This window comes from Natator depressus, chromosome 17, assembly GCF_965152275.1.
Source record: "Natator depressus isolate rNatDep1 chromosome 17, rNatDep2.hap1, whole genome shotgun sequence".
Taxonomy (NCBI): domain Eukaryota; kingdom Metazoa; phylum Chordata; order Testudines; family Cheloniidae; genus Natator; species Natator depressus.
In genome coordinates this window covers 958,507-984,679 of record NC_134250.1, presented here as the reverse complement: position 1 = coordinate 984,679, position 26,173 = coordinate 958,507, and the positions used below count along the sequence as shown (strand labels likewise).

Genomic DNA, 26,173 nt, shown 5'->3' with positions numbered 1-26,173 from the left:
CAGCCCAGCGTTGGCCGGGAAGAGAATGGAGCAGGACACAGGCAGGGCCCCAGCCTTCATGCTGCAGTGGGTGCTGACCGACAGCCTGAGGCAGGGACTTGGAGGAGCTAGGGAGCAGGATGGGAGTGAGCTCACCAGCATTTCAGCCTACCTAGTGTGCACTGCCTGGAGCAGTGGGGATTCTGAGCCTTCTCTTGGGAGAGACTCCACAGCCAGGCACGGCTTTCTCCTGAGACTCAGCTGACACTCTCATTGATTTCATCCCACTTCCCCTAGTTCTGTCTCCAGGCTGTTCTAAAGTTGGCCTCCCCTCTGTGCGGAGGGTGGAGCTGTCTCCCAACCTGCTCCCTTCTTCCCCACTGGGCCAGCAGCTTTCAGTCTGCCTTGCTGCAGTAGATGTGGCCCCCTTCACTGAAGTAGTGTCTGAGCACCTCACAGGCTTTAATGTGTGTGTCCTCCCAGAGGCAGGGCAGGCACGGTCATTATCCCCGTGCTACAGATGAGGAACTGAGGCCCAGAGGGACTTAGGGAGTGTCTACGCTGCAGTAAAAGGCCAGCAGCATGGCCACAGCTGGCCCAGGTCAGCTGACTCGGGCTGCAGGGCTCTACCATTGCAGTGGTGTAGATATTTCGGCGGAGTCTCAGAGCCCTGGTTCCAGCCCAAGCCCAAACATCTATACTGCAATTTGTAGCCCCGCAAGGCGCAGTTAACTGACCTGGCTCTGAGACTCGGGACCACGGGGGGGTTATTGCAGTGTAGATGTATCCTGAGAGACTTGCCCAGGGTCACAGAGAATCTGTGGCAGGGCAGGGAGTTGAGCTCACCATGCAGGGTAGTGCCCTGGCCACTGAGCTATCCTCTTTCTCTCCCTTTCTCCATCTCTCAATCCCTCCTGTCCACTGGTTGGTTTTGGTGCTCTTCACTGAGCTCCCTGCAGCTTGTCAGGCTCTGTGGTGCCCAGAAGGGAGTGCAGCAGCCCTGTGGAGAGGGATTCTCCCCTCTCTGCTCTGTGCATGCAGCCCCAAATCCCACCCGTCTCCTTTGCCCTTGCTCTTGCAAGTCCTTCTCTAATGTTCTGTCCACCCTCGCCTCTCAGGCTGGGTCTGCCATTCCTGCCCCAGGTTCTGTCCTCCCCAGAGGGACTGACTGACAGGTCAGATTAGCTCTCCCCACCCAGCTGGATTAGCTGCATTCTTCCCAGCTGAATCTTCTGGCACTTCCTGCCCATGTCTGCTCTCGGTGTTCTCTCTGCCGTGCTCCCCATCTCCCATCCTGGCTGCTGGCAGGTTGCATGACTCCCCACCCTAGGTCGCTAGTGAAGGCCAACCCCAAGCCTTGTAGGACCCTTAGGCATGTGCGCCGAGTTGCATACTGGCCATTTGCCACTGCTTCAGATCCTTCAGTCAGCTTTGTCTCACACAACAGGGCTGGTATCTGAGCCCACCGAATGCAGTGGAGTGCAGTAGTTTGTGAGACACCTGGAGACCATGTCCCCTGCACTCCCTTTAGGTCACTGTTCTTTAGGTAACGGTGCCTGGTGCTCCTGGTCCCATTCGCCTCTGCGTGATCTAAGGCAGTGGTTCTCAAAGCCGGTCCGCTGCTTGTTCAGAGAACGCCCCTGACAGGCCAGACCAGTTTGTTTACCTGCCACGTCTGCAGGTTCGGTCGATCGCGGCTCCCACTGCCCGCGGTTCGCTGCTCCAGGCTAATGGGGGCTGCGGCCAGCACGTCCCTTGGCCCACGCTGCTTCCCGCAGCCCCCATTGGCCTGGAGCGGTGAACTGCGGCCAGTGGGAGCTGCGATCGGCCGAACCTGCGGATGCGGCAGGTAAACAAACCGGTCTGGCCCGCCAAGGTCTTTCCCTGAACAAGCAGTGGACTGGCTTTGAGAACCAGTGCTCTAAGGGACTGGCTCCTGTTCCATTTCCCGGGAGGGAGAGGAGCATGACCTGAAGCACTCTCCTTCCCTTTGAAGGCCTGTGCCCCAAGGCAGTAGGGGTTGGAGCAGGAGCCAGAGGGCGTAGACTTTCAGCTCTGTCTACCTGTACATTTCATAGCCCTGTTCTCTCTGCCCTGGGCTGACATCCCCTTGGCCCGCCTTCCCTGCAGGGGCAGAGTCCTGGGCTAGTGCCCCCTTCACCCATCTCCTGGCATTCATCCCAGCTGGCATGTCTGCCCACTCCTCTGCTTTGTTCCCAGCCAGCATAAGTGCTGCTGTGTTTAAACTTAGAGCCACACGGCTGAGTTCAGCTTTCTGAGCTCTTATATTCTTCTCACACACTGGCATAGATGCACCAAAGGTCCTTTGCACCCCTCTTACCTGGGCCCCGCAGTTCTCTTGCTGGGGAAGTGGGACTCCCACAGGGTCAGGGGATGGCAGGAGGTTTATTTCTTGTCACACTCTAACTCCAGCTCTGGGGAAGGTGGAAGCAGCTGGGCCTGGGGCCTAGAAGAGCCTGAGTGGAGCAGTGTCCAGTGCAGGGAGGTGGCTGGTGGGGGGGTAGATCTAGACCTCAGCCCTCTGCCAGGAGCTCCCTTGGGCACCTGGGGCCCTCTCAGACCGATCCCACTGGCCAGAGATTTGCTGCTCCTCTCCCAGCGTGCTGGGCTCGGGCGTTCCTCTGCACATCCTAGGACCCAGGACAGGCGTCTCCATTTTCCCTTCCCCGAGTCCCTCAGCAGTAGTTGGTCAGACTGCAGTGGGCATGGGGGTGAGCAGCAGGGACACTCCCTCCAGGGAAGAGCCCTGGTGCCCCATCTGGGGTGTGATGGGGTGGGAGAGAAAAGAGCCCGGAGGTAATTCTAACTGTGTATGGCAGCGGGGCCCCTCTGGCAGCCATGTTCTCTCTTCCGAAGCGCTGGCTGCTGCCTGGGTTCCCAGCCTCCCCCGCCCCTTGGCCGAGCCCTTGGTCCAGCCTGTCCTTTGTGCCACTGCTGTGCTCTGGGAGCGGTCAGGTTTCCTGAACCGCCAGAAACATCCCACCTGAACCATAACAGGCTCTTCCTCTGGATGCTGCTATTGTTTTGCTCGACATTACAGAAGCAGCTTAACTGGGCAGCCAATTATGACATGTCTTCCCAAAATAGCCTCACTCCTGTCCCCTCCGAGCACGCACAGCGGCCGCCCCCTTAAGATGCAGCCGCTCCTTTGTGGCGGCTGCGTGAGTAACTTTCTAAATATAGCCACATCCCATTCACGCTTTCCATTGAGGAACAATGCGGCGGGTGCACACGCACTGACACGCACCTGCCTAGGAGCGGGTGCCTGCTGGCTGCGGAAGGCATACACCCACCCCCGGCGGCTCCACCACGGCGGCGGCCCCAGCTCGCTACCAGGCACGGGGCACGTTTACTCCTGAGGAAGACGCTGCCAACAAACCTTGGAACTAGGAAACCCTGGAGCAGAGACTAGTAACAGGCATTGTTCTCGGACCCTTGGAAAATCCGCCTGTATCCCCGCGGAGCAGACAGAGCCCGAGTGGGCAGGGGCACCTGGACAAGAGCAGGAATGTGTTGGCGCCCCTGCCGGCGCAGGGGGGCTGGTGGAGTGACCGTCGTGCTGCTAATAGCCCCCTGGGGAGCCGTGTCCCTGCAGGGGCTTCTTCTGCTGCTGGCTCACTGCTCATCGCTTCCCGGGGCCCCTCTGCCCGGGCTTGGTGGTCAGCGGCTTGTCCTCGCTCCGTGAGCACTGCGAGCCAGGGGAAGCAGGATCCGTCAGAGCCCCTCAGTCTGCACTGTGATGGGTATTGCCCAGCAGGGAGCCCTCCCAGAGCCTCTGGGCTCCAGCCTGTACCCGTGGGTGGCTCCATTTCCAGACACAAGGCACTGTCAGGACGGCCTCCCCAGGGGGTTCCTGCTGATGCTGATATGGAGGGAATTTGGAGCTCTAATGTGTTCAGAAGTGCCTGATCTCTGCTGTCACTAGCTGGGGCAGCTGAAAGACACCCCCCCCACCAGCCCCCTGCACTCCCTGGGCCCAAGGGCTGAGTGCCATGAGGAGTTGGCTGCAGGCAGGAAGTGCTGCAGACCACCCTAGAGTATCCCATTGGGGCAGAGTGCTGGGCAGAATCCGCGACTCCAGGCCATGGGCTGGCGGAGGGCGTGGAATGCTGCCTGGTCCTCAGCTACCCTCCTTCCTGACATGTGAGTGAGCCACTGCACCCTCTGCCAGAGCAGCACAGAGCACTCGCTTCCTCTTGCCCCAGGAGCTCAGGTTGGAGCCAGGCTGGCCTCACCCACTGGCAACCAGAGCTCCGAAGTGCGTCTCATCCAGCACGAGCTGTGTTACTCCGATGCTAACAGTGCTCTGTGGTCCTTCATGGCTTCCTGGGGCTTAACACACAGCCTGGCCTCCCAGCTCGTGAGGAAGGGCCAGTGTCCCCATTCTAGTGATGGGAGGCTGAGGCCCGGAGAGATGAAGTGTTTCCCAGAGTTACACGTACACAGGACTAGAAACCCAGGATCCTAACTCCCAGCCCAGTTTCTCTTCCTCTTGGCCATGATCCAGGCTCCCGTGCCCTCAGTGCCAGCTGAAGCGTTAATGTGGCTCCTGCCTCTCAGTTCTGCTCACAGGCGCTCTTCCATCTCTGGCACAAGGCCAGCGAGAGGCTGTATGAATCACAGGCCACTCCCCCCCATGTCCCCTTGGCCAGAGGCTTCTGCAGCCTTTTACTCACACAAACAAAAATAAATCTCGCTGCCGGCCTCTGAACCCTGCAAAGGCGAATTTCCCTCTGGCTCCCTGAGCGTCCTGGAGCTGCAAGGGGACTTGGCACACTCCCCACGACCTCGCTCTTTCACTCCCTGCGCATCCTGTGTCCTTCTCTCACCGGGCGGCCCAGAGAGCGGAATGGGACGTGACGACCAGCACAGGCCCTGCTCGCAGCTGCCAGGAGTCTGATGGGTACAGTCTGTGAGAGCTGGGACAGCAAATGCCACATGCAAGGGGGCACGCAGACGGGGTCACCTGCACACTGGGCGTGTACAGGGGGTCCTACATGGGGTCTGAGGCTGGGCATCACCCATGTGCATACGCACACAGGGTCTCATATGGGGAATGATCTGTTTGTTCAGACAGCCTCTCACAGTAACCCTGAAACCTGCTGTCCAGTGGGGCCTGACCTGTCACCTTCACTTAACCCCTCTGCTCCCAAGTGAGGGAGAGTGGGGGCTGCCCTTGCCAAAGGGGCATGTTCTACACAGCGTGCAGAATGGCATGGTGCCAGCCACTGCCTGGGAGCCTCTCTCCCTGCAGTCCCCTGCCACTAGGCTGAATTCTGAATGTGGCTGTCTCGCTGTCCTTCTCCCACACCAACAGCCAGAGGAGCTAGCCTACCCCTAGCACGTCAAAGCCCTCCCGAGGCCCCACGTCCACCTGCGCTCCCGGCAAGAGCCCTGCCCACTGGAGCACCAGCTACATCTTAGTGGGCTCTGAGTTAACTGGGAACCACACAACCCCTCTGTGTGGCTGCAGTTGTAGGGTTTAAAAGTGCTTATACCGGTGGAGCTATTCCTGTCCAGGAACAGGAATAAACTGCACCAGCAGAAGGCACCTTTATACCAGTGTAACCGTGTCCAGACACGGGATTGTCCCAGTGTAACTGTTGGTAAGAAATCTCACCCCTCCCAGGCATAGTTACACAGGTACAAAAACTATAGCCCAAGCCTGAGTGTCATCAGTAAAACCGCTGCGAAGTGTGCTGCAACTCAGCCCGATTTACCTTGAGAAGTGCTCTGCACACCGCCCTGTGGAGGTGCGCGCCCCTGTAGTGCATTGCTGAATGCCCAGGGAGGCAAAGGCCTTGAGGTGCTGGGGGGTGGGACACAGCTCCCTGCTGTAAGTCCCATTAGCTCTCTCTGGCCCAGGTGTTTGGAGGCTCTGACCAGGGTGTCCAGAATCGGAGCCTGGGGTATGCGCCAGATCGGGGGCTTGCTGTGGCCAGGCCCCCTGCTCACCTTTTGCTCTGGGCTCTTACAGGCTGTGCTGAAGGATCAGAGCCAGATGCGACAGATGGAGCTGGAGATCAGACCTGTCTTCCTAGTACCAGACACCAACGGCTTCATCGACCACCTGAACGGCCTGAAGAGGCTGCTGGAGTGGCGGAAGTTCATCCTGGTGGTGCCCCTGATCGGTGAGTAAGGCCAGAGCGAGGTGCATGCTCCCTTCCCCCCTTGCTGCTGCCTGCAGTGGGTGCTGCCCTTCCAGCTGGGCAGGTCCCAGTCTCCCATGTGGAGCCCTCGGCAAGCTGCCCCCCTCCATCCCGCACGGCCCCTAGTTACTTGTGTGGTCTGTTGCTGTCTGTGCGGCACCCTGGCTGGTGATGGGCCGCGTAACGGATCGCTGTGTTCATGAGCCAGCAATGACCCCATGTGAGTTCTTGTCATTGGGGCTGGGCAGGCTGGGGTGGGCCAGGGTTCATCTATTGGAGCCACGTGCCCGGGCAGGCGGGCACTCTCCCCACACGTGCCCTTGGGCAGGTCTCTTGCAGACACTCTTCTGGTTGCTCCCTGTCTGCCATGGCTCTGCCCCCAGTCTGCTGCATTGGTTGGATCCCCCTTCCCCAGGGGCCTGTGGGATGCCAGGGCACCAGGTCTGTGGGAGGCGGGAGGGTGTTAAGCGGGATTTCAAGGGAATTTTGAAAGGAACAGGGTAGGGGAATTGTTAAACAATCCAAGCAGACAGCTTAGCCTGGCTGATCTGGGGCTTAGGCAGCCGGAATAAATGGCCAGCCTGTGTCCTAGCGAAGCCCAGCCCTTCTTTTTCTCCTTATAAAGCTTGCAGTAAAACCCAAGCTGGTTCCCGTTATTGGTAAACACTCGCCCTGGCAGATAACGGCTGTGCTGCTGGGTGGTCTCCCAGGGCTGTGGGAAGGTTTGGTTAGCTGCCTTAGCTCTGATTATCCGATCACTCCCTGGGTTCGAGGTATCGTCCTTCTGGCCCGGCTCGCTTTAGGGCTGCGTAACTGGAGCCCGAGCCCCAGTCAGCACTAGTCTGCCGCCCAGAGAATTCCTGGAGGGACGCAGAAGCAGGACCAGAGCTAAGCATCTCCAGGCCCAGTGCCCCAGAGTGCTGCTGTCTCTGCCTCAGTTCCCAGCCTTGGGGCCCTGGCTTCTCTTGGCTGGAGTCAGTGGTTGTAGGTCTGTCCCAGTCTGAGTGAGCAGGACTACATGTAGCATGTGGGCAGTGGGACAAGCATACCTGTGTGAAACGCTTTGGCACAGTGCACTTGGGAATGGAGGATTGTTGCCACGAGGGCTGGGAGGGGCATTCTTCTCTCCGCGTTGTGTTTGCGGGGCAGGTGTCCCTGCAGGGTTCGGGGCAGTAGTGAGATTCAGGGACTAGTGGGCACCAGAAGGAATTCCATAGCTCGAGCTCTGTCACCTGGGAGATGCTGTGCCCTCCTGCCCACTCGGCTCCTCCATGGAGGGCCATGGTCAGCACCAGGCAGCAGAGCAGGAATTCCTGTCCGGGGGGGATTCCTGGTTATGGTAGAGGGGGAGCCATCACCTGGCTGCCCAGCTCAGCATGGGAACCCTAGGGTGGGCAGCCGCTCAGCATTCCAGCTCCAGGGCTTTGGAAGCAAAGGGAAGGAAGCTTACAGAGCCCTGGGGGGTTATGCAACCCACGCTAACAGCATCTGAGAATGTTGGCATCCTCCCTTCAGCTCTCGTGTGGTTTGATTGAAGCTGGGTAACCCCAAGCCCCAACCAGAGGGCTAGAAACCTGGTGTCCCCACCCTACAACCACAGCCCAGTCAGTCACTGGAGAGCTAGGATGGTGTGTGTGCTGCTTGACTCCAGCTGCCTGCAGCCACGAGAAAACAGCGTAGCCTGAGCTTCTGATTCTAATCCTGGCTCTGACACCACTTTCCCATTTGTGCCTCAGTTTCCCCCATGTTAGTGGGGCTGATGGGGCGTCACCTCACGAGGCTGTCAGATCTCCTTGCTGGCTGTTAGTAAAGCATGCCGAAGCAGCAACGTCTGTGGCTGTGCTGGACATAGGTTGGTTTCTCCCACACACACAAAGCCCTGTGAATTAATTATAAAATCTGTCCCCTGGGGTCAGCGTGAACCCTTGGCTGAGAGAGCTGAGCTGGCCCCCAGGTGCGGGAGCGGGAAGCACAGCATTCCCCTAACAGCAGAGGTGCTCAGCACAGCGTCCCGTTCTCGGATTGCAGGCTGCACAGAACCCTGCGCCCCCGGGATGCAGCAAGGGGTTAAGTGTGCAGCTTTCCATTTGCTTTGTTTCTCTTGCTCTTTAACCTGCTCCTTGCTCCTTGAGCCTGACCTGCCATAGAGAAGACAGGCCTGGTGCAGAAGCACAAACAAGCCTCCCCTTTGAAGCCTGTTTGGTTTGGAAGCAGGAAAGCGGATTTCGGGATGGAATACCAGCTTTTCCTGTTTGATGTTCCGTTTTTGCACCACTTCCCTCGCCCCCACCCCCCCCCCAGCCCCCCCTGAATCCCAGCCGTGCAGTGTGTGGAAATGGCAGCAGTGGGTCTCTGGAGTCAGGAATGAGTGAGGAGCGAAGCAGCTCTATGGAGCTTTCATCTGAATACCCAGACAATGAGTGCCAGCCTCCCTCTAGAACAGAGCGATCACACAGGCTCCCTGTGCAGTGATTCACAGCACTGGGGAGAGGCCTCAGACCCCGAACACTCTCCCCAAGCCCCCAAGGAATGCATATTTCCCACTTGATCTCAGGGCTTTGGCTTGGAGCTTGGAAAGAATCTTCAGAAATTAAGCCATGTCTGAAAGCCAGACTGCGCCCGGAGGCTCACTCACTCCTTCCCGTGCACAGGGCCGCTCACACGTGTGCACAGAGAGTGATCACCCACTTGCCCATGCCCACTGTCTCTTACACACGAGCTGTTTCTGCCGGATGAAAGTGCCTCCTGGGGTGTCTCTTATCAGGAGAGGCAGTGGGCCAGGGTCTCCCAGCACTTTCTGTCCGACAGCCTCTGTGGGCATTGCTGCGGTGTCTCGTGCTGGCAAGAGAAGCCCCCACTCTGCCCTCAGGTGCTGGAGAGGCTGAGGTTTTCCTGTCCCTTGGCACCAGTACAGAAGGCTCTAGGACTTAATCCTCAGCCAGGCAAAATGAGCAGCAGGCCTGGGAGTCAGCTTGATCTGGTGTGAGGCTTTGCGTGTCAGGAGGGCCGCATGGTGTCTGCCTCCCTGTGTCAGTCACAGGGCAGCAGAGAGGACCCTCTGTCCCACAGGCTGGGCAGGAGGGGTTTCGCTTCTCCCTACTCCAACCAGCCCTGCAGGGGGTTGGGGATTCCACACCCCACTTGGCACTCTGGGGCTGTGTGCGTCGTCCTGCCTAGGGGACCAGAGCCAACTGGCAATCTCACCTCCCACCATGAGCCGGAGACAGTGGCTGCCGTGGGGCTTGTTGCAGGGGAGACGGCAGGGCCGGGAGTTCTGCAGGCTTCAGTGAAGGTGCTGCAGGGTGCGCAGTGCCCACATGTGCAGCACTTAGCCAGGTGCATTCCTCAGCACCATCAGTGATTAGCTGCTGTAGCCAGGAGGTGGAGATGGGACTGGGTGGCCCAGCATCGTCTTCCAGCCTGCCCTGCCCAGGGTCTGGCCTCCCCACAGACTCTCTCCTCTCCCATCCCTCAGCCGTGGGACAGTTCAGTGAGCTCTGAGTAAAACATCCGGCTCATCGTGAGTGGGTGACAGTAGTGCCTGGAGAACCCCCGGGATCCAGCCTCATTGTGCAGGGTGCTGTGCACACTGAGAGACCGCCCCTGCCCTGAAAATCGTATAGTCCAAATAGGCAAGACAGAGCCAGGGGGAGAGAAAAGCAAAAGCATTCTCCCCATTTTACGGGTGGGCAGCTGAGGCCCAGGGATTAAGTGACTTTCCCAGGGTCACTTGCAGAGTCTGTGGCAGAGCCAGGAATTGAACCTGCATCTCCTGAGTCTCAATCTAGTGCCCTATCCATAAGGCCCTTTGGCAGGTCTGTGCCAGGCTTTGGCTGCAGTTCCCAAGAGCATCCTGCTGCATCCTAACCCAGCTTCCTCTTCCCTTTTGTTTCCAAGTGATCAATGAGCTGGATGGCCTGGCCAAGGGCCCAGAGCTGGAGCATCGGGCCGGGAGCCATGCCCGCCTGCTGCAGGAGAAAGCCAGGAGATCCATTGAGTTCCTGGAGGAGCGCTTTGAGAATCGCGACAACTGCATGAGGGCTCTGACTAGCCGAGGCAACGAGCTCGAGTCCATCTCCTTCCGCAGCGAAGACACCACTGGCCAGCAGGTAAAGGGAGGCACGGCCCAAGGAGGACACTGCTCGGAGGAAGCTTGCAGCATGGGCAGCCCTGTGTCTGCAGTGGTGATGGGGTGCTGGAGCTGGGCGGGGTGCTGGAGCTGGGCAGAGTGCATCCCAGGGCTGGAGGGCAGCTCTCCCTCACCCAGGAGCGTAGGGGGAGGAACCCTCTTTTCGCTGGGTCTTCACATCTCCAGCCATGCTGGTGGGAGAGGAAGGCCACTCTCCGCCACAAGCTGGATGTACTTGGAGCTGCCCAGCAGTGGGGATCGTAGTTCGGTAGTTCTCTTTCCTGACATGGGTCATGTCCTTCTTTCCAGGGCAACAACGACGACCTGATTCTGTCCTGCTGTCTCCATTACTGCAATGACAAGGCCAAGGACTTCATGCCCGCCAACAAAGGTGCAAGCACAGGGTCAGGGCCACTCACACACTGTGCCCAGACAGCTGAGAGAGAGAGACCTGGGCCCCACATGCCAGGCCCGGACTGTGCCGGGCACCCAAGAAAGCAGAGGCTCAGGGAGTTTATCAGTCCGGTCCTTCTGGCTTTCCCTCCCCTCACATGCTGCTGTGTGCACCCTCTGTACAAAAGCCCAATGTCCCTTGGCACATGCCCAAACCTGGAGCCTTAGTGCCGCAGGAGCAGCCTGTCCTCCGTCCTCCTGGGAGTAGTATTCTGCTCATTGTTTAGTCTGTTACCAGAGGCCTCGCGCAGGATCAGGGTGCCATGTGCTGGTGCTGATCAAACACGGCCTCTGCTTTGGGCAGCTGGCAGTCTAAGGGCTGCTCCACACTACGGTAGGTTGGCTTAACTACATCGCTAAGGGCTGGGGAAAATTTCACTCCCTGTGCAATATAATTAAGCTGACCTAAGCCCCATGTACACAGCACTGGGTTGACAGAAGAATTCTTCTATCAGCCTAGCTACCGCCTATCGGAGAGGTGGAGTGACTGCAGTGATGGAAGAACCCCTTCCATCTCCGGGGTTAGTGTCTACACACCAGCGCTACCGCCGCATTGCTAGGGTAGCTATTCCCTAGGAAGTGGCACCTGGTGCGTATCCCAGGGCTGTCCCCGCCCTAGTCAGGTGGGGCTCTTCCCTTGGCACAGCAGTGCCCTCCCCTCCGTTTGCCCACTTGGCGTCTGGCACCATGTTTTAAAATCAGACAATCCCGGAGCTGCTTGCAGGGGCTGCTGGGATGGGAATTACATCAGCAGCTGCCCAAGAAATCAACGCACATTTGTCAGTGCAAATTCTTAGCAGCTTAACTTGTCAGATTCACAGAGAAACCGTCACCAAATGTTTATGCGTAAGTGATGCTGAATTTTAAAATCATGTGGATTATGGTGGATGGGGCCTGACAAGCTGACAGCCTCTGGTTTGTAACAAGGAGCCACGTCACCAGGCTCAGAACAGAGGATGTTTATTGTTACACATTTCTCAGTGTCCGTACAAAACCTCCTGATCCTGCTGCCAACGGATCCCTGGGGCCCTCCCTCCCCCAACGCATCAGGTCCCAGGACACCCTCCTATGAGCCTCTTCCCCCACACCCCCTGAATGCATCAGGTCCCAGGACACCCTCCTATGAGTCTGCCCCCTCACCAACTCATCAGGTCCCAGGAACCCTCCCATGGGCCCACCCCTTACAACACAGCAGGTCCCTAGACACCCTCCCTTGGGCCTGCCCCTCCCAGTGCAGCAGATCCTGGGCCCATGGTGGGCTTCCATGGACTCTTTTTTTCCCCTCCAAGCCCTGGTTTGGAGGTACTGTGTTTCCGGTGCTCATAGGAGCAGTGCTCTGGTCACAGGATCCAGCTGCTCACATGCACCCTGTTCACTTCCCCTGCTCCACGGTCATGTAAGCAGAGCTCTCACAGCCCCAGTCCAGCATGATGTGTGCAGGGCAGTTCATCTGTCTGGTGGGCGAGACCATTTCAGTTATTTCTCAGGGCTCAGCTCTTTCTGTCTAGCCCAGCAAAGCCCTAATGCTTGTGGCCCTTCAAAGGCAAAATGGCTCTCAGAATAAGGTTTGGTTTTAAAGACCTTACAACGACCACCAGCGTCCTGCTGGAACGTACATCAAAGGCTGTATTCCTGCCTGCTCTGTGCTTTCTGCTTTACACACAACCCCCGCCTGGGGCAGAGCAGGGCCCACTCCAGGGTGCGTGTGGGACGGATGTACATGCTGGGGATGCATACAGGGGTCAGATCTAATCTGGGATAGGGACCAGCATGCCTTCTGTGCCTTGCCCTAGGGCTGTCTCTGATTGGCTTCAGGGGTCAGTATGCAGAAGTCGTGAGGCTCCATCAGAAATGATCTGCTCATGAGCTGGACAGCTGAACCACACCCCACAGGTGTCAGGAAGGGTCATGCCCTGTCCAGGGCACCTGCAAGGCATGGGGACACCTTGCTGTTTGCCTTCAGTACATAATGCTTCATACCCCCAGGTAGAATATCCTCCCCAAATACCAAAGAGCACCACTGGGACTGTGCCCAGGGCAGAGCATGTGTCTGCAGCTGGCAGGGCTTGAGGAAGGGGAGGTTGGGCCAGGCATAGGGGCAGCATGAAGGAAGGAACCAAGTTGAGTGGGAGAAGCAGCCCGAGTGGGAAGAAGCAAAGAGCAGGCCGGGGCAGCTGTGGGAGGTGCTGAGGGCAGCATTAGGTGGAGCAGAGCCGGGTGGCTAAACGGCCCACATCTGCTGACAACAGAGTTCAGGTGGCTGGCAGGGCCTGGTTATCTCCCCACTCCGGACAGGAGCTACCCCTAAGCACACGTCCTCTCTGCTGATTGTTTCAGATGATCCAATCCGTCTGCTCAGAGAGGTGGTGCTGCTCACAGATGATCGGAACCTGCGTGTCAAGGCGCTGACCCGGAACGTGCCCGTGCGAGACATTCCCACCTTCCTGAAGTGGGCCCAGGAGGGCTGAGCAGGTGTGACTGAGGAGGAGATGTCCCGCGTGAGTGACGCAGCATGTTGCTGGTGGGAGAATGGCTTTTGAGGCAGCCCTGCACCACCACCACTGCCTCCCGACCCATCAGTGAACAATAAACTCCACATCTTCAAACCCACCCGCGAATGGCCGTGCTGCAAAGGGAAGGTCACTGCTGTGGATGGGTCGTGCGGAGGCTAGGACTCTGCGGGTTGCCATGGTCTTTGGGAAGAGTGGGGCGGCAGAGCAGGAGGGCACTGGTCCCTGGGGGAAACTTTGGGCTAGCCCCATTGCCAGTCTCAGCCTCTTGCTCGTCAGCGTCCTTGATTGGAGAGAGCTCCCGTTGGAGGTCAGTGTTCTCCTTGGACTTGTGCTCTGAGCGGGCCAGAGAGCCTGGGGAATGGGAACCTCCTGTCTGTTAACTGGCTACGGAAAGGGGGAGGGACCTGGCACTGTGGCAATTCCTGCTAGCAGTTTCCAGAGGGGCTTGTGTTCCTGCTGGAGCCCTGGCTGCGCCCCCTGAGACACTGTGAATGTGGAGGTCAAGGTCTGTCCTGCTCTCTCTGGCCATTTCGCTCATACCTTGGCTGTTCCTCTCCGACTGTCTCGATTCCTTCATCTGTCCACTTCTGTGGCAGCTCGTGTTAGTGCCCCTGATTTGAGCACTGCTGCAGCTGGGCCAGCACATCAGCCCCGTCACTTCCCAACAGCGGAGCCTGGCTGGATGTAATGTATACTGGCTCCTTTTCCCCTTCTGAAGATGCTCTGGTCCCCCTCCAGCGGGAGCAGCAGGTTCTGCTCTGAGAACATCACCTCAAGCTTTGGGGTGGCCTATTGCTCAGGTTCCAGTGCTACTTTCACGCGAAGGAAAAGCATTAAATACCCAGGCAGCATTGTTCCATGCTTGCTTCTGTCCCTCTGCCCCATATACTTCTGAGCCCCCTGCTCTGCCCTCTGCCCCACACACCCTCTGCCCCATATATCTCCTGAGCCCCTTGCTCTGCCCCCTGCCCCACACACCCTCTGCCCCATATACCTCCTGAGCCCCCTGCTCTGCTCCCCCATACCAGATACACACCCTTAGATCCTGCCCCACACACTCCCTGCCTCTTGTCATGCTTGTAACCTGCTCTTAAGGCTTTGACATTACAATAAAACTCTCCATTGAGTCACCCTGAGATCACGACAGGCCATGCTTTGGGGTCCTGAGGGAGCTCTCGGGTGCTCACTTTCCCAGGGGCTGTCATACAGGGCCAGAGGGACCCAGGAGAAGGTGAATTATTCCTGTGGCCAGAGCGCAGAAGCAGCTGGGCTGGGCAACAGTTAACAAGACCCTGACACTGAACTGCCAATGGTTGCTGCTTGAGCAGCTTTGCGTGGCCTAATTGCCCCTTCAGCATGGAGGGGAGCCCTTGAGCTGACCCCATTGCCCTGTCATCTGCCTAATTGAGCCTTGTCAGACAGCATCCTCTCCAGAGTGGAAAGGGTCCCACAGTACCTGGCATTGGTTCCGGTTTCTGGTGCTGCTGGGCAAGTGCAGACCAGAGAGGCCCACGCATCTGTGGCTGAGCTCTGTCTCCTCCATGGAGCCAGCCCTCCTAGTCTGAGACCGAGCCCTAGTGGGGCAGCCCAGGGGGCAGCGGCTGAGGGAGTTGTAGTCACCTCCAAGCTCCCGCAGCTAGGCCAGGCCTCTGCAGAACAGCCCAGGGAGCTCTGTGGCCAGGCAGGTACCCAGCACCTTAAGGAAGGTGCAATGTTGCCCTCTCTAGGGACTTAGCTGTACTCCCAGGCCTTCCCCACGCAGGGCCAGCATCTCTGCAGGAGCCCAGGGTGCGAAGGGCCCTGTGGGAGGAGTGGATGGAGGCTGGAGAGGGAGGCAGCAGGACCGAAGCCAGCTGTTGGTTTTTGCCAGTGAGGCTGCTCCTGGCTGCTCAGCCTGGGGGGGAGGGGGACAGTGTTCTCTCAGGAGAGAGGGAGGCAGCTGCTTCACTGGCGGGGGGGGGGGGGGGTGCTTCTCTCACCACCAGCAGCTCATCCACCCCTTCCCCAGGGGCTGCCTCACCTGGGACCTTGGTATGGGACAGGGGTGGGGCTCAGGGCTGAGCCCCCAGGCCCTGCTGTGCAGATTACAGATGCTGGGGCAGCCTGAGTCCTGCGTGCTCACCAACCAGTGCTAGCCAGGTGCTTTGCAAAGTGCCTCACAGTCTCACTACAGACCCTGACTTCCTGTCACAGCTCTCTCTGTGGGTGGCTAGGCGACGGAAGGAGGCACCTGGGCTGGGTGACGAGCCCATGGACCGAGGTGGGGCTGCGGAGCAGGTCTGTGGCATGCAGAGCAGTAAGGCCGGTACTGTCCCCGCTCCAGCTGCCGGGGAAGTCTCCAGGCCAGTGCATGGCACTAAAGGAACTCAAGCTGGAGCCACTGCCGTCTGCTTCTGGACACTCAGCCCAGGACCTTAGGACTCACCGTCCCCAGCCAAGGAGCCGCCTGCGGATGCTGCTGGTGTGATCTGTGCAAGGCGCTGGGCGGGCTGGGCTTCGCTCTAAGCGACGTTTGCCCATTTGCTTTTCCCCAAACCGGGCTGTATTGGAAACGTTTGTTCTGACGACCTGCTGAACTCTGCCATTGAACGGCCCCTGCTGAGCCAGCGTCAGGAGAGAGCTGGCCAGCCGACAGCCCGGGAAAGCTTTCCAGTGAAAGGGACAGTCAGCTCCAGCCCGGAGACGCCGTGCCCTCCCCTGGCACCCCATTGATGGAAGGACTTGCCCCCACCATCTCCCCTGGACACTGCTGGCGCCCACTGCTGCTTCTCAGAGATGTGTCCCCTGACTGCAGGAACTGCTCTGGGACATGACTGGGCTGAGTGCTGGCAGCATGATCCACCGTGGGCATGTGAACGAGCAGCCTGATGCAAGGACATGCTAATGACAGTTTGGAGGGAGCTCCTGCTTCCCCCAGGGCTGCTGGCTGCTCCCCGTGGCCCGGTGCTGGCTTTGCTCCATCCCTGCCCTTTGGCTCCCATGTGACTCTCTCGTCCTTTGCTTCACCTGGTGCCCACGGGGCCTGGCCAGGCCTCAGGGGTGATGGCCATGAGTTGTGTTGCTTTCTTAAGATGTTTTCTTAATAAGTTTTTCCTACCAAATGCTTCTCTGAGCTGCGTCTGTCTGTTCTGTTCCCAGCTGAGGTGGGAATCGGGACTCATGGGCCTGCAGCCCGAGCTGGGCCCGGCAGCAGCTCCAGCCCTGGGAAAGGCTGCCGAGTTTGGGGGCGGAATGGAAGGGGCCCCCCTTTCCCAACCAGGGCAGAAGGCTCCCTAGAGACCCAGAAGGAGTTTTGCCATTGACTTCAAAGAGGTCAGCAAGGGCCCATGGTGCCCAGCCAGCCTGCCCTCCTGCACAGCCCCGGGCAGAGCATCTGCCCCGGCGCCCTGCGGCCAGTCCAGAATTTCTGCGTGCACCACAGCGGTGAATTGTCCATTATCCCCCCTCACCCGCCTTGTTCTCCCTGCTGGGGCAGTCTGTCACCCCTCCCAGTACTGGTTTTCCCCATGGGGGGAGCCTATCGTCCCCCCCTGAGCTGTTCTCCCTGCAGGGGGAGCCTGTTGCCCCCAGACCCAGTGCTGGACTGCAGCAGAAACACCCACCACAGCCCTGGCTTCGCCTCCCAAGGCTGCCCTTTCCAGCAGCACCTCTGCCCCAAGGGACCCTCACTGGTGCCCCAGGATGTGCCTGGAGTCAGGGGGAAAACTGCATTACAGCCTCTCCCCCAGGCCGCACACCTTAAAGCAGCCACTGGCCCCAGAGCTGGGCTTTGGAGCCACATCCCTCATCATCCTCTGCCCTCCCCAAGCTGGGCCAGCACCTGACTGCCCACTCCCATGTCTGACCCTAAGGAGCGGAGTTTGCCAGGCCCCAGGGCAGAGGCTGGGCCCATCCAGACCAAAAGAAGGAGCTGGGATCTCAGGTTTAATGTCACTTTATTGCTCATTTGGTTTTGAGTATAGAAAAGGACGGGACAAAATGCCCCTGTACAAATCAGAAGAATATACAAACCGGGAGGGGGCAGGGAGACCTGGATCCACGCACTGGATACGCCCCCTCCCCCCGCGTTTTGGTCGCAGCTTCTACAGCATTGTCCCTGATGGCTGCAAGGGTTTAGGGCAGCCCGTGTCGGGCTCTGGCCTGGGATTCCTGGCCCTAGCCAAGCCCGTAGTTGCCTGGGGAGCCCGTTTGGTGCCCAAGGTCCTGCACAGCTGGAAAGGGGAGGCAGGGTCGGTGCCCTGAGTCACTGCCAGCCAGAGGCCCCTGAGCCGGGGGCACGGACATTTGGCACTGGGAGCATTTGCACCCAAGCCCCCTTGGAGGAGCAGCCGGTCAGGCTAAAGGCACAGTTGGTTGGAGGCCAGGAGCAGTCACCGTGGGGCGGCCCCCTCGGCCTCGTGTGCAAAGGAGAAAAGACAAAGGCAGGGAAAAGAGCTTCACATTATCCTGCAGGCCAGACGGGGGTGGGATGGGACCCAGCCCTGCATCACTCACAGCAGGGCTCTCCCCAGCCCCTACGGCTTCGGTGGCTCTGCCTGGACAGAGCAAGGAAGGCCCCAGGCAGGGCTCCAGGCTTGGCAGCACCTGGATCTTGTGCCCCATTAACCCAGGAGTGCGGGGAGGATCTGCTTCCTCAGTGCAGCCGGCCTGGCGCAAGGGTCAAGCTCAGGGTGCTATCATGGGGGCCGGGGGGAGGCGCCGGCATGCAGCCCTGCAACACCTGTCTCCATTGGCCAGCAGGGCAGAGACCTAACCGCTCTCCCCCCCCCCCCCCCCCAGTGTCATTGGCCCCTGCACTGCCCACCACGGGCTTCAGCATAAAGCTCTCAGCCCCACCCTGGCCTGGGCATGGCGGAGCCCTGCTGCCCAGGGATGCCCAGCAAGGCAGGAGATGAGCCATTTTGTCTTTGTCACAAGCTCCTGGCCCAGGACTGAGCCTCCAGGGAGCAGAGGAGAGGGGGCCTCCCACCAGAGCTGCTGGGGGATGGGTTGGAGCATCTTCCCAGGGACACAGCCCTTCGGTACAAGGAGCACAGCAAGGGGAGAGCAGCCTGGCCCCTTGCCCCACACTGACAGCCTGGCATCACTCCCCTGCCTGCATGCTCTGGGCACCAGCCCTGGGAGGGGGCAGCTCTCCCCCTGCAGCCTAGTAAGGGAGGAGGGGAGCCCACCCCTAGGAAAGCCCACGCAGGGTTTTAACAAACTACTCCCATGGCCTCATGCTTCCAGCCCACCTCCCAGCAGAGACCCCCAGAGAAACAGCAGCATTCACACCCCCGGCATCATGGTTCCCACCTGTGATCCCAGAGAGTAGCGACTTGGGGGGTGGGGAGGGATGCATCCCAGGGGCTCAGTCTATGGACAGCCAGGCCCCAGATCCATGCGCCCGGGGAAGGGTGGGGGAACTCTGGAATCGCCCAGGGCAGGAATTCTTCTCTGAGGCAGCTGGGCCTGGCCAGGGTCAGGCAGGACACTGGGACATCCCTGAGTACAGCGAGGGTGCGGGGGCTGGGTCTCCTCCTCCTCCTCAGGTGGTTGCTTTGGTTTCTGCTCAGCTAGTTGGGGCCCAGGAGGGTCTTTGGGAGCCAGGCCCAGCAGCAGGAGCTTTGGGCTAGGAGGGCTCAGAGGTGGGCGGGGGAGGTAACGAGTGGGTCATTCTCCCGCCCCATCCCCCAGCCAGGCCCCGCTGCAGTCAGAGCTGGGAGAGGAGCTGCCCCAGCCACCAGGGCTCTGCAGCAAGAGGCACGTGCCAGGCCCAGGCTCTGGGCAGGGTTTGCAGGGCCAGAGCGTAGAGATGCCTGCGGTGGCCTTGGAAGATCAAACCCTTCGGCTGTTCCCCTTCCACCCAGCAGGGATCCGGCCGCTAGACATAGCTGCGCTCACGGCAGCTCCCGCTGAAATGCCACTGCTTCCCAAGGAGGGCAGCACCCAGCTGCTGGGACAAGGCCACTCTGGGTAAGATCCGTTCCTGAACCCCACCCCCAGACAGGCTCCCTTCCCTGCAGCAGGCACAGACCCTGCCCAGTGGGCCAGCCCTGGACGATTGAGGGGCCCATGTGCCTTTGCATCTCGAGCCAGAGTTCAGGCTGCTGAGCAAAGCCGGGGGGTCCCAGCTGAAGGCAGCTGCGGAAGCCACTGTTCACTGAGGCACAAAGCGGAGCTGCAGCAAATGTCTGTGTCCCTCACAGAGCCCCTGACTCCTCCGAGCCTGGCCCCACTGGGAAGCTGGGCTCCAAGGGGGCCTGAGCAGAGGCACCCTAGGACTGGGGGCAGGCGCAGGCCAGGAGGATTTATGCAGTGGGCACAGAGCTCGGTTATTGTGCTCGTACTGGGCCCGTCTGCAGCAAGGAGGGTGTGGGGGGACAGCCGTGGCCCCGTCCCAGCGGGGGGAAGCAACTGGCTCCTGAGGTAGGAGGCAGGTTCACATTTTCCTTAATGGAAAAGTCCTTGTGCAAGGAGGCACCAGCCGCTGCTGGGCACTTGGTGGCTGTCCAGGTAAGGCAGGGGCGCGGTACCGGCTGCGTCGTATCTGGGCACTGCTCCTGGCAGCCCTCCAGGGAGCAGCTACCACAGGACGCAGGAAGGGATGGATGTTGTGGGCCACTAAGTAGGGTTGATCACAGCCCCAACCCATCACCCCACTCTTCGCACCAAGCCATCGCCCAGCTGTAAACACAGCCCCAACCCTGCAGCATATTCCCCCCAGGGCCACAACAGCACAACTCCTGGGGGACCCTCTGCGCGAGGCTTGGCCTCCCCCCACTCTTTGGTGGCTCTGGTCTGTCCCCATGAGGCGGGGCGAGGCAGAAGATCGCCATCACTGCACATTTTCAGGGAAAAGTTCCCACTCCCTAAATGCTACAGAGTCCATGTGGGGAGGGAACCACGGGCTCTGGGAGACTCTGTGGCCACATGGCCTCTTTGGCTCTAGCTGCCGTGGGTCTTGGGCCACCCCATTAGGTGGGCGAATAGCGCTCTATGGTCCGGTCGCTGTGCAGCAGGGGGCCTGGACCCAGCATCTCGGCCGCCTTCTCCTGGCTCAGCCCCAGGTGCTCGGCCGTGAATCGGGCCAGCGGGTACAGGCTCTCCAGGCCCTTGGGGTCACTGAGGAAGTGCGAGGTGTGCGAGAGCAGCTCCGCCGCCTTCTCCTGCTTGAGGCCCAGCTGGTCGGCCGTGAGCCGCGCCATGGCGAAGACGCTCTCGGGGAAGTCCAGCTTGGACTTGCCGTCGGGCCCGGCCGCGTGCATCTTCATGTGGCTGATGAGGTTGCGCTGCTGGGCGAACTTGCCGCCGCAGACCTGGCACTCGTAGGGCTTCTCGCCCGAGTGGATGCGCATGTGCTCGGTGAGCCGGTACTGCCGGGTGAAGCGCATGCCGCAGGCGTCGCAGGCGAAGGGCTTGAGGCCCAGGTGGCTGCGCATGTGCCGGGTCATGGTGCCGCGCTGCGTGAACTTCTTGCCGCAGATGGTGCAGGGGTAGGGCCGCGTGAGCCAGTGCGTCTTCTCGTGCTGCCGCAGCGTGGCCGGGTCCTTGTAGGCCTTGTCGCAGGAGGAGCAGCGGTAGGGCCGGAGGATGTCGCCCAGGCTCTGGCCGCCCTTGTCCAGGAAGGGGCCGGCCTGCTCCGAGGCCGCCTTGTGGTACAGCTCCTCCTCGGTGTGGGCCTCCACGTGGGCGTTGAGCTGCTCCGAGCTGGGGAAGCCCTTGCCGCAGGGGATGCACACGTACAGGTTGTCCCCCAGGCTCTCGGGCTCATAGGCCAGGTGGTTGCAATAGGGGCCCAGGGTGCCCCCGGGAGACGGGCCCTCGCTGCTGCCCGTGTCCTCACTGGTGCTGTTGTCGTTCTCCAGCTCGTTGCTCTCGATGCTGGGGTAGCGGGACTGCAGGGGCGACTCGGCCTTCTCCTCCCGCTCAGGCTCCTTCTCCGCCTCACACTCCTCCAGGTAGCTGCCCATTCGCTCGTGCTTCATCCAGCGGTACAGGAAGTCGTGGCCCTCGGCCCGGGCCGGGGGCTCGACACAGGGCGGGCTGCCACGGAAGCGCTCCGCGGGGTGGATCACGCCTTCGCCCACCTGGGGGGGGTCTTTGTAGGCGGAGCCGTGGCTGGCCAGCAGAGAAGCGCTGCCCGGCGGGCTGTCGTGCCCGGGAGCCAGCAAGGGCTCCCTGCTGTCCCCCGGGTGGAGTCTGTCTGTGGGCAGCAGCTGGGAGGAAGGGCTGGTGGGGCTCTTCTTGGAGAGGTCCAGGCCGCAGGGCGGAGAGCAGTGCCTCTCGGGTGGGCACAGGCCCGGCTGGTGCAGGGCGGTGCCCTGGGCGGTGGAGGCATAGAGCTCCCCACACTGGGTGCTGAGCGGGTTGAGGGGCTCGCCAGGCTGCAGGTCCACAGGCCGGGGGGCACCCGTGTAGCAGGCCTGGATGACTGGGGCGGCCCGCAGCCCCCTAGCCACCTTGCTGTAGGGGCTGTAGCTGCCTCGCAGCTGGCAGTACTTGCCCGACCGCTTCAGCTTCTTCTTGCACAGAGCCACCAGGGCCGGCACCTGCAGGTAGCTGGCGGCCGCCAGCACGGCCCCCAGGCCCGGCTCGCCCGGCTCGCACTCGCCCAGCCGGCCCGTGTAGATGAAGTCCAGCACCAGGCGGAAGACGCCCGGGCTCACCATCTCGTGGTCCAGGTTGAGCAGGTTGTCGTGCACCACCAGCGACTTCAGGTAGACGCTGCTGGCCGCCAGGATGTTCTTGTGCGCGCGGAACAGCGCGTTCTGCACCACGATGATCACGTCGCACAGGAAGCCCTTGGCCCGCTGCGTGTTGAGCTGCAGGAGCAGCTGCCTCGAGTGGCTCGGCACCTCCATGGCCTCCAGCGCGGGGCTGCCCCCGCCACCTGCAAGAGACACACGGTGAGGGGCTGGCTGGCGGCCGGCCCGGCCCGGCCCGGCCCAGCGCAGCCGCGGCCTAATGGAGCCAAAACGTCCCCGCCCCGCTGCCCGCTGCGCAAGGGCTGAGGAATGCTGCGGCGGGCGCTGCCGGGGAGGGAGCGGGGCGCCGCCGTCCGACCTGCCGCCCCCACCCCGGCGCGCAGCGCCCGCTTCGCAGCCCCCCCGGGGAGCCCCGAGCTGGGCAGCGGGGAGCGCGGGCCCCACGCGCCCAGGGCCCAGCGAGGGGCCGGCTCCCGGCGCCAGGACCCCCGCCGGCCGCCCCTGCTAGCGCCCGGCCCCGACGCGCCCTTGGCGGGCTCCCGCCGGCTGCTGCGCTGGGGGGTCTCGGCTTTGGGCTGCGGCCGGGGCACTTGCGCGCCCGGGGCTGCGCCACTTCGACGGGGCGAGGGCGCCGCGCCCCCGGCCGCAGCGGGAAGGGGAAGCCCCAGCCCCGGGCTGCTGAGCGGCCAGGGCCCAGCCGCTACCTGGGGAGGAGAGGGCCAGTCCTGCCGGGGAGCCGGGGCTGCGCCGCCTCGTCTGCGCACTGGCTGCTGCGCTGCCTTGTGCCACCCCTTATATCGGGGCTTCTCTGCGCGGCCGGGCGGGGGAGGGGGGAAGCCCCTGCAGGCGCTGGGGGAAGGTGACATCACTCCCGCCGCTGCCAGCGCCGCCTGCGAGCCCCAGCCCCACCTGAGCGGGGGGCGGAGGGGCCAGGCCACCTGCCGCTCCCCGGCCGGGCCCCCTCTGCCCCCTTCCTGCCTCACACGCACCCGCTGACCTGGAGCGGCCCCTTCCCAGCGCCCGCCCGCCCGCAGCCCGGGGGAAGACCCGCTCTGGTTCTGACCCCAACCCCGACGAGCGGGGCCCGGGCTCCAGGGCCAGCCCCGCGGGCCAGGGGTGCTTGGGGGGGAGGGGCAGGAGCCCCTCGCCTTCCTGCCCCGCTTTCTCCCGCCTCCCTGGCGCGCCCCAATTCCAGCCGCCAGCGGCGATTTTGGCACCAGGAGGCCCAAAACCCAGCGAAGGAGCCGGGTCGGGCTTCCCCGAAGCGCCCCGGGTCGGGCTGGCTTGCTGGGGAGAACAGGCGGCCCCCAGCGGAGCGAGGCCCCTTTCCCCGGGCCCAGGCCGGGACAGGCCGCGCTGCGCAGGGGGCACCCCGGAGAGCCAGAGGAAGGCGCTGCTGGCCTGGGAGCGGGATGGCCGGAGCCCTACACCCGGGCTGGGCTGGGCCGGGCCGGGCCGGGCCGGGCCCGGTCCGCAGCGAGCTGGGCCCCGGCTGGCGCAGTTGCTGTGGCTGGGAGAGCGAGGCGGCGGAGCTGTGGGTGCGCCAGGGCCAACTGGACTCGGGCAGTGCGAGCCCGAGGGCGGGGAAGGGCCGGGCTGGAGCCGAGACCCGCCGGGACAGCCAAACTTCGCCATTTTACAGCATCTTTGGGCAGAGGCGCTGGAACAACGTTGAACGGGGCGCTGAGAGCCATTATACCCCGAACAGGATGGAAACCGCCCCCAGCAGCCCTAGTTCCAGCGCCTCTGTCTCTGGGGTGGAAGCGGGGCCTGGGGGCGAGGAAAAGGGGCTAGACGGGAGAGACCTGCCTCGGGGCGAGTCCCCACCCGCAGGGAGCTCCGGCCCGACTCAGCCCCGGCGGGACCCGCACTCTGCCCGCGGGGATCGGTCCCTTCCCTTTTGATGGTCGCGAGCTGGAGTCGCCAGCGGGACTCCCGTCCATGGGATTGTCGGGGAGCCGCGAGCACCGAGGGCAGGGCCTGGCGCCCACCTGGGGCGAGGACCCCTGGGAGCAGAGACACGCAGGGGGCCTAGCGCTGGCTCCCCGGGTCCTGGCCCTCCTCTCCCATCCCGGGATCCGGCTGCGGCCCCTGTAGGGCGCTGGAACAGCGTGTCTAGCGCGGGTGCTGAGAGCCAGGGAACCAAACGCTAACCCTAGGTATGATGGAGCCACTTCAAGCCGGGGAGGTGGGAGCGCCCCCCGCACCCGAGTTCCAGCACCCGAGTTCCGGCCGTTCTGCCATCCCCTCCAGCAGGGACCGACCCTTCCTCCTCTGGCCTCTGAGCCTGGCGCCCCGCGAGCGGCCACGGCCCCAGGGCTGCGCTCGCCGTTCCCTGCAAAGCGCCCGCTGCCTCGGGCGGCGGCTCAACCCCCCAGGGCGCCGCCTGCCCGGCTTTCTGCGTTCGCGTCCCGGGAGGGACCCAGCAGTGCCCCCGCGCCGCCCCTTCCCCGGTTCTGTGCTGTATTACAGGACGGCTGGGGGGCGCCCCGGCCAGGTGTGCGGCCGCCCGGCGTTGGGGGCCCGCCCTGCTCCCAGGGGCGCGGGCAGAAGCCCCTGGCACAGGCGCCCTCCCGCCCCGTCCTGTCCCGCCGTACCTGGGGGCTCCGTCGCTTCCGCCAGCCAGCCGAGGTCTCTGCGGACTCTCATATCCCCGCAGCAGCAGCCTCAGCCCCTGGGTCGCCGCCGTGCGCTCCCCGCCGCCAGCCGGCGCCTCCGGCCCATGCCAGCTCCACGGACTCTGCTGCCAAGGCGCTGCCTCCCTCGGCGGTCGCTGCGCCCTGCGTGCCAGGCCCGGCCGCCGCTCCGGGGCGCAGCATGTGCCGCCGGCGCACGGCTCGGCGCAAAGGTAAAGCCCGGGCTGCGAACTCCCCCTGACCCCGGCCTGAACTCCGCTCCGCGCCAGCGCCTGTTAAAGGGACAGCAGCTGACTGCCTCCTCCCCTCGGCTCCCCGGGCGGGGCCGGCCCGGGCCGGGCGAGCGGGCCCCGGCAGCAGGGGGAGGAGCGGGGCCCTGGACGGCTCCCCACGGAGCTGGCCCGGGGACCCCTGCCTGCGGCGGGAAGGAAAAGCCCCGCTTGTCTCCGGGACCGGCCTGCCCGGATCCGGCTTCGTAAGCGTCTGCCCGGCGCGGGGAATTTAACCGCTTCGTCCGCCGGCGGGTGGGGGCGGCCCCAGGGCGCTGGGCTGGGAGGGGCCCGTTGGGAAGGTGAAAGTATCAGCTCCAGGTGCGCGCACGGCTCCCCGGCGGCCCCTCCGCCTCCAGCTCCGACTGCAGCAGAGGGAGAGCGCGCCAGCGAGCCCCGGAGCCCGGCTCCCGTCCCGGACGCCTGGGTGAGTCTATCAGGGCCGGGAGCCGCGGGTTCCCCCGATTTCCTGCTCCCGCCGCGGGGCACTTCCAGCTGCGGAGAAACTCTGCGCTACCCCCCAGGGGATGGGCCCGAAGGGCGCGGGGGGGGCGAGTCCCGCCGGGGGACGGTGACATGGCTCCCCCTTTGGTCTGAGATCTGGGGTCCCGCTTCCCCCAGGGCTGCTGGCTGCTCCCCGTGGCCCGGTGCTGGCTTTGCTCCATCCCTGCCCTTTGGCTCCCATGTGACTCTCTCGTCCTTTGCTTCACCTGGTGCCCACGGGGCCTGGCCAGGCCTCAGGGGTGATGGCCATGAGTTGTGTTGCTTTCTTAAGATGTTTTCTTAATAAGTTTTTCCTACCAAATGCTTCTCTGAGCTGCGTCTGTCTGTTCTGTTCCCAGCTGAGGTGGGAATCGGGACTCATGGGCCTGCAGCCCGAGCTGGGCCCGGCAGCAGCTCCAGCCCTGGGAAAGGCTGTTGAGTTTGGGGGCGGAATGGAAGGGGCCCCCCTTTCCCAACCAGGGCAGAAGGCTCCCTAGAGACCCAGAAGGAGTTTTGCCATTGACTTCAAAGAGGTCAGCAAGGGCCCATGGTGCCCAGCCAGCCTGCCCTCCTGCACAGCCCCGGGCAGAGCATCTGCCCCGGCGCCCTGCGGCCAGTCCAGAATTTCTGCATGCACCACAGCGGTGAATTGTCCATTATCCCCCCTCACCCGCCTTGTTCTCCCTGCTGGGGCAGTCTGTCACCCCTCCCAGTACTGGTTTTCCCCATGGGGGGAGCCTATCGTCCCCCCCTGAGCTGTTCTCCCTGCAGGGGGAGCCTGTTGCCCCCAGACCCAGTGCTGGACTGCAGCAGAAACACCCACCACAGCCCTGGCTTCGCCTCCCAAGGCTGCC

At 62.4% G+C, this 26,173-nt stretch overlaps 2 protein-coding genes across 6 annotated transcripts in view; one reads left to right on the top strand and one right to left on the bottom strand.

The window, feature by feature from the left end:
* The window catches only part of SMG6 (SMG6 nonsense mediated mRNA decay factor), a 156,758-nt gene extending 141,592 nt beyond the window's left edge, over positions 1–15,166 (top strand). For all 4 annotated transcript variants that reach the window (XM_074974503.1, XM_074974502.1, XM_074974501.1 and 1 more), the window contains 4 exons: positions 5,978–6,131; positions 10,047–10,258; positions 10,588–10,669; positions 13,069–15,166. In XM_074974503.1, the coding sequence (XP_074830604.1) occupies positions 5,978–6,131; positions 10,047–10,258; positions 10,588–10,669; positions 13,069–13,199 (579 nt within the window). In that variant the 3' untranslated portion in view covers positions 13,200–15,166. The remainder of the gene's footprint in view (positions 1–5,977; positions 6,132–10,046; positions 10,259–10,587; positions 10,670–13,068) is intronic.
* Positions 15,167–17,168: 2,002 nt separating this feature from the next.
* Positions 17,169–24,819, bottom strand: LOC142000434 (hypermethylated in cancer 1 protein-like). 2 transcript variants are annotated; one of them, XM_074974696.1, is made up of 2 exons: positions 24,529–24,819; positions 17,169–22,116 (listed from the first exon to the last, which is right to left on the bottom strand). In XM_074974696.1, exons 1-2 carry the CDS (start codon positions 24,578–24,580, stop codon positions 20,201–20,203), a joined length of 1,968 nt encoding a protein of 655 aa, XP_074830797.1. In that variant the 5' UTR covers positions 24,581–24,819; the 3' UTR covers positions 17,169–20,200. The 2 variants fall into 2 exon arrangements, with proteins under 2 accessions (XP_074830797.1, XP_074830798.1); XM_074974697.1 differs by lacking the exon at positions 24,529–24,819 and adding an exon at positions 22,636–22,655.
* Positions 24,820–26,173: the final 1,354 nt, after the last annotated feature.